At 51.1% G+C, this 6,781-nt stretch overlaps 1 protein-coding gene across 1 annotated transcript; it reads right to left on the bottom strand.

Moving 5' to 3' along the window:
* Window positions 1-945: 945 nt before the first annotated feature.
* Window positions 946-6,143, bottom strand: SPA17 (sperm autoantigenic protein 17). The gene is made up of 5 exons (XM_030538223.1): window positions 6,068-6,143; window positions 4,059-4,239; window positions 2,994-3,064; window positions 2,408-2,467; window positions 946-1,227 (listed from the first exon to the last, which is right to left on the bottom strand). Exons 2-5 carry the CDS (start codon window positions 4,210-4,212, stop codon window positions 1,066-1,068), a joined length of 447 nt encoding a protein of 148 aa, XP_030394083.1. The 5' UTR covers window positions 4,213-4,239; window positions 6,068-6,143; the 3' UTR covers window positions 946-1,065.
* Window positions 6,144-6,781: the final 638 nt, after the last annotated feature.

The raw sequence follows: 6,781 nt of genomic DNA on the forward strand, positions 1-6,781 counted from the left end.
GCTGCTTAGGAGCCTGTGTTTCTGCCCATGAACATGGGCACTGCTGCCTTTCTCTAGGTGCCTGGACACCAACCTCATGCCTAAGCCCCAGAGCAATTTACAAAGAACAGGAAGATAGGTGTCCAGCCACCTAAGTCACATGCAGGGCCCAATCCAGTAGGCGTGCTCAGAGGCCACCTACTGGATCAGTCCCATTTAAAATCTGGCCAGTGGAGAAGCAGCAGCCCACCTTTTCACTCTGAACCCACTGGAGAGGGAGAGAAGGGAGACCTCTGTTCAAATCCTGCCTCTCAGGAGAGTGCTTTAACCACTGAGCTATGGGATATTCGGATGCAAGCTCCCCCACTGTCTCCTGTTGAAGCTGCTGCACTCTGGATAAATAATGAAAGAGTGAGTACAGCAGGGGGACTGGACTTGGGGCCTCCCATCTCCCGGGTGGATGCCCAAATCACTAGATTACAGTCATTCCCACTTAGTCTCTCTGGCCCAGTGACTGTTCTGCTGTGGATAAACACTTAGTCATCAGCCAGAGAGAGAGACTGACTCCATCGTCCAGTCCAGCCCAGGCTTTGGAGACAGCAAGCCCCAGGTCTAGTCCCTGTGCAAGAGCACACCTGGAGAAGGTGGAGCAGAGCAGAAGTGACGGGATGCAGAACACATTTTTGGTGTTTGCTCCCATAGCCCCCTTCCCATTCTGTCATCCTTTGGGGAGAGTTTGGAACCAGTGACCCTAAGACGCAGCCAGTAAATGACATACTTCAGGCAATGGACTTTTTGCTTTTAGAACTAACATTTGTAAAAAGGCAGTTCTCTGTGGCTTACCAGATCACAACCAACTTGCTAGAGATGTTCAGTGTTTACCCATCCAAATGAGTCTGTGCCGATGACAGATTAAGCAAGCAGCTCTGCAAACAGACTCAAAAAAAAAATCACACAATGCTCTGGTGCATTTTGAATATGTGATGTTTATTAAACAAAAATAAACCTACTGTCGATAGTGACAAACAAGCCATTCATTCACCTGCATCTAGTCTGGAAATCATGACACTGGCAGGTCTAATGGCATTAGATTTCTTCCATGGGATTCGTTACATCCTGACCTAGTTCTTTCAGTCTCCTCCCTGTCTCTCTTACCCTGTATCCCCTGTAGACAGCCTGGATTTTTGTGGCAGCTCTATCTTCTATTTCATGGGTGGTTGTTTCAAAGAGGCTGTGTTTGTCAGGCTCCTTTATTAAAGAAATAAAACCACAGAGGAAATGGCTTCGTAAACAGCTGACAGGCTGATCATTTTCTTGTAGTAAAAATGAATGCCTAAATTACAGTAAATCTGCATAATGTGCAGCCACTGAAAACTGCTGCTTCTCAAAGGCATTTTGGAAGCTGTGTGTGAACCAAAGGTTGAGTGGGAAACTAAATGTGTTTTGTCATCTGCACCTTTTTTTTTTTTTTTTTGCAACAGATCTAATTATTACTGGGGTTGTTTTTAGGGCCAAATCTTGAGGCCCTTACTCGGGCAGAACTTTGTCTGACTCACTAGGAGTCTTGTCTGAGTAAGAACATTGTGATTTGGTCCTTATTTAAAGACCAACTGCTCATCTCAGAGTTTCCAGAACACGAAGCTCCCTTCTGTGGGAGACTAACGGTGCCATTAAACTATCAGCATTTGCCAAGAGTTACTGCTTGGTGGTGTGTGATAAGATAGTTATTTCCTGCTAAGTATGGGGGGGGAGGGAAGGAATGGTGGCCTCTCGTTCCCAGGGAGTGATGATAACTGTTGGCAAATGCTGATTTTTAAAAATGATGAACACTGTAAGCCTGAACCATACTAAGCATGACAGAGACTTAGTTACTAAGCAGAAGGAGAGAAAAAGAGAGACCTATTTTCAGTGGGAGATACAAATCAGGCTCCCCAACCTCCAACAAGGTGCCCCAGCTGGGAATGATGGAGAGGAGCAAGTCAAATACCACACCAAATTGCAGTCAGAGCATCATATTAACTAATTAGCTGGGGGGAATGATTTCTCTAACAGTGATCTAGAAACTAACATCCAGAATGGGGCAGGAGGGACACAGAGCCTCACAACAAAGGCAAATTCTCTGCAGATAAGAATGAACTGCTTTATAAATGCTAATGGAACAAATGCATCCCGGGTGAAACTCTACAGAAAAGTCACCCCAGAGCTGACTTTGACTCCACACTCTGGGAAATCACATTGAATAGCAGAAAGGTGTGGATCCTAAGCCAGCTGGAACAAAAGGTCTGGATTTTCTCTCTTCAAATTATTCAGAGAGAGATGCTCTGGAACTGGTGGAGCACTTCCAACTCCTGCTTAGCCATCTGGACATGGACACAAAGTGCAGCTCCAGCAGAGTCAAAATCCAGGCAGACTTTGGGAGATTACTTACGGGCTCCATGGATGAATCTTTCATTGACTCCTTCACCTCTTCTTGCAAAGATACAGCCTCCTGTAAGAAGAACAGCACAAAATAAAGATTCAACCAACTGTTCCTTCGCAATAGGAAAGAGCTCCAGTCTGAGTCTCCTTGGAGACTTCTCCAGAACAAGGATCTCAATGGGAAATTCAACTTCTCCCCATCTGTGTGAATCTGACTGTTCTCAGTGGTACCTGATGACAGAACGAGGAGTAATGGTCTCAAGTTGCAGAGGGGGTGGGTTAGGTTGGATATTAGGAAAAACTGTTTCACTAGGAGAGTGGTGAAGCACTGGAATGGGTTACGTAGGGAGGTGGTGGAATCTCCTTCCTTAGACGTTTTTAAGGTCAGGCTTGACAAAGCCCTGGCTGGGATGATGTAGTTGGGGATTGGTCCTGCTTTGAGCAGGGGGTTGGACTAGATGACCTCCTGAGATTCCTTCCAACCCTGATATTCTATGATTCTAATTGAAGTTCAAAAGCATTGGGTGAGATTTTGCTTTTTAGTCCTGTGCACTGCATTAAGACGAGCCCCCCTTAGGGCAGCAATCCCAGCCTACCTCAAAAGCTTTGTTGTTGTAGAACCTGTTGTCTAGTTTAGCCCCCCATTCTGCTGGGTCAAACTTGGTTTCTGAAAATAAATGCCAACATTTATCATGTCAATGTCAAGCTAGTAATTAAGACAGGAAGTTCCCCAGTCAAGTTACACTCACTCAGCAGGCTGACAGGAGAATGAACATGATAGATTCAGAACAGAGGCAGCCTTGACTGTGAGAAAACAAAATGCTATCCTCTGCACTGCCACCAGGGAAGGGTAAAGGCCATGGCAATTCTCCTTACAGCCCCAAAATGTGGATCTGACTGGGAGGAGGAAGTTGATTACCTTACACTAAGGAATGCGCATTCTTGCTCCCTGGACATTCCCTGCTGACAAGCTTTTCTTGTGCAATAACCACACAAAAGCCTCTTACCTGTAGTGTAATTTATTCTACATTAAAAAAATATTAAGTGGAAACCATAGTGAGACTGAGTAGTTTTGAGTCTGCATGTTCATCATCCCTTAACCAAACATATTCAGAAAATTAGATTGCTTCCGCAAGCCTGCCATTTTCTAAAGGGTTACAGAGAATGTCAGTTATAAGCTAATGAGTTAAGAAAGGCCGTGTAGAAAAAGGAATGATGAAGGAGGGAGAGAAATACAATAAGCTTGAAATGGGAAAATGCAATAAAGAAAATGGATACAGAGATCTATGATGCATGAAGAGTAGGGAAACCCATGAAACAGTCATTCATGTTTGTATAGTAATTAATATTAGGATCTTTAACAGCCATTAAAGGGAGACATGTCATCCATAGGCAGGTCTGACATTCCATGCAGCTAAGAGCTATACATACACACAGAAAAGGAGATACAAATATGGCAGCTCAGAAAACCTTGTCGTTTTAGCACTGTAACATCCATTAGGAAGGAATTTTTAAATCTCCATTTTAGGAACGGAGAAAACAGAGAAGTTGAACTTAAGTACCCTAGATCACACAGGGAGAATAGAATTTAGTTCTTTTGACTCAGCCCTCTACTGTAACTTTCTTTTATAAGCAAAATTCCTCATTTACTTTACACTCACTTTCTCTTTTATCCAGCAGCTCTTCAAAATAGTTGGCTGCAAAGGCTGGTATATCTTCAGGCTGCTCCCTCAAAACTTTTCTGGCTAGTCCTTCTAGCAGATTTGCAAATCCCGGCGGAATGCGGTGATGGGTGTTTGAGAATGGTATAGACATGGTGTCAAAACAGGCCTTCTATGGCACCTGCAGTTCCATTTAAAGAGCATGGGCTAGTTACTTCTCGCCTGGGTCCAGCATTCAGAATTCATTGCTATTCGCTCAAATACAATGTAGAGTTCAGAGAGCTAGCAAATGTTATAGTTAAGGTTATGGAATTCACACCTCCCCCAGCCTATGCCCCTCAATAAAGTGTGAATATCAATGCTCACACAGGCTCTTTATTTCTAGCATTATTAAATACAGGCAATTTATTTTTTTACTCTCTTAAAAATTACACTTTTTGGGGTTTAAATTTGTAGAACTCAACATTATGGTCATGACTTTAATTACAAGGCAAGTCAAGGAATGAAGGAGTTAAGGTTTCGATTCAATCTCACTGCACATACATATTTTCAGACATGCTAGATTCTGCTTTCCCTTTTCACAGGCACAATGTGTATTTGCAGTGGGATTGTGGGAGCAAAGCTGATTTTTAACCTCCAGTTACCAGATTAGCACAGTCAGGCAGCTGGATGTATAAGTGCTCAGCGTTGCATTTAACGGTGCAAATTCTATGGATGCAACTTGTGGCTGCACAACAAATCCTGCATCTTGACGAGGGGTTAGACTAGATGACCCTTGAGTCCCTTCTAACCCTATGGCTCTAGGAGGATTCTATGAGTGAGGCCACCCTTCCGAAAGTGCACCCCGACTAGCTGGAAGGCAGAAGTGGGTCAGTGTCAGCACCTCCCACTCTCTCTCTCTCTCTCTCTCTGTCTCTCTCTGGAAGGAGAGGGGTTTCATTTCAGGCAGCTGGATCAGGTCTCCCGACAGGGCTAGCAAGGAAGCTGGTTCTGAGCAGGTCATGGAGCCGCTCTTCGCAGCTGAATGCCCCTGGGGTAGCTGCCTGCTGGCACATGGCCCCTGGCGCCCAGATTTCCAGCCAGCTTCAGGCAGCCACAGTGAGACCCTTTTAGCCGTGATACTGTGGCTGGCACAGGGCACGGAGCCCCCGAGGAGAAAGTTCCCTGCCATGAAAGTGCTGGCTGCACCTTGCCCCGAGTGTGTATGTGGGGAGTCCCGGGATCCCCAGCTGCACCCCACACCTGGCGCAGTGTGTGTGAGGGGGCGCTGGCCTGGAGCGAGCTGTGTGTGAACAGGGTGGGGCTCGCAGCGACCTCCCCCCCCGGGCCGGGCACAGGGTGCAGCTAGGGACCCCCTGGGACTCCCCCCCAACACACACGGGAGCCCAGGGAGGTCCCTAGTACGACTCTGCACCTGGTGGGCAGTCCCCTGCTGTGCCCAGCCCAGAGGTGTGTGTGTGTGGGGGGGGAGTCCTTAGCTGCACCCTGCGCCCGGCCCGGCCGGGCGGGGAGTCCCAGGGGGTCCCGAGCTGCACCCTGCGCCCGGCCCGGCCGGGGGGGGGAGTCCCAGGGGGTCCCTAGCTGCACCCTGCGCCCGGCCCGGCCGGGGGGGGGAGTCCCGGGGGGTCCCGAGCTGCACCCTGCGCCCGGCCCGGGGTGTAGGGGGAAGGGGGAGAGTCCCGGGAGGGGGGTCCCGAGCTGCACCCTGCGCCCGGCCCGGCCGGGGGGGGGGAGTCCCAGGGGGTCCCGAGCTGCACCCTGCGCCCGGCCCGGCCGGGGGGGCGGGAGTCCAGGGGGGTCCCGAGCTGCACCCTGCGCCCGGCCGGGGGGGGGAGTCCCGGGAGGGGGGTCCCGAGTGGCACCCTGCGCCCGGCCCGGGGAGGGGGAGGTCGCTCCGAGCCCCACCCCGCTCCCACGCGGCTCGCTCCAGGCCGGCCGGCGCCCCCACGGCGGGAGGCCGGTGCCCGGCCCGGGGCACTAACGGCCTCGGCCCCAGGACGGGCTCTTACCGCTCCGCCGCCGCGCTCCTTGGACGCTTCTGTTGCCTGGCAACAAGACCCCGCCCCTCCCCCCCGGCGTGGCTGGTGCCCGGGAAGGGACAAACGCGAAGCGGTACCCGGCCCCGCCCATCTGCCTGTAGGCCCCGCCCCCGGCCCCAGCTGGGCTGCCCAGGCCGTTGGCACTGGGGTGCCTGGCTGCAGCCTGCACCGTGCCAGGGAAGCAGGTTTGCCTCCCGCTTGGAACAAGAGGCCTCGGCCCAGAACCAGCCAGGTGGGGCCCGAACCTGGTTTCCAGCCGCTGTCCAGGGGCAGCCTGCCCGAGGCCAGCCTTTGGCACCGTGCCCAGGCTCAGCGCCCTCCTGTGGGCCTTGGCTCGCCCCCTTCCCACGAGCAGCCTGCTCAGCAACCTCCCACGCGCCCTGGCTGCTCGGCCCCTATACAGGAGCCTTGGGAGGCGCAAGTCTGACCATTGCGTGCCCAAGCAACGCCCACCTGGCTGAGCTCTCCATGGGCTGCCTGCAGCCTCGCTAGGGTTGCCAGTTTGGGCTGGATGTATTTCTGGCTACTTCGTCACATGACAATCTTTTAATTAAAGATTAAGCTTTAATTCCTGGAGGCTTCCGGTCAGTCCTGGAGGGTTGGCAACCCTAAGCCTCCCCTGGCTCGGTGGGTCCTTGGCTGGCGTCAGAACTATGGAACATCTGGCCTGGTTGCTTGGAGGGG

This window comes from Gopherus evgoodei, chromosome 19 (assembly GCF_007399415.2).
Source record: "Gopherus evgoodei ecotype Sinaloan lineage chromosome 19, rGopEvg1_v1.p, whole genome shotgun sequence".
Lineage (NCBI taxonomy): Eukaryota > Metazoa > Chordata > Testudines > Testudinidae > Gopherus > Gopherus evgoodei.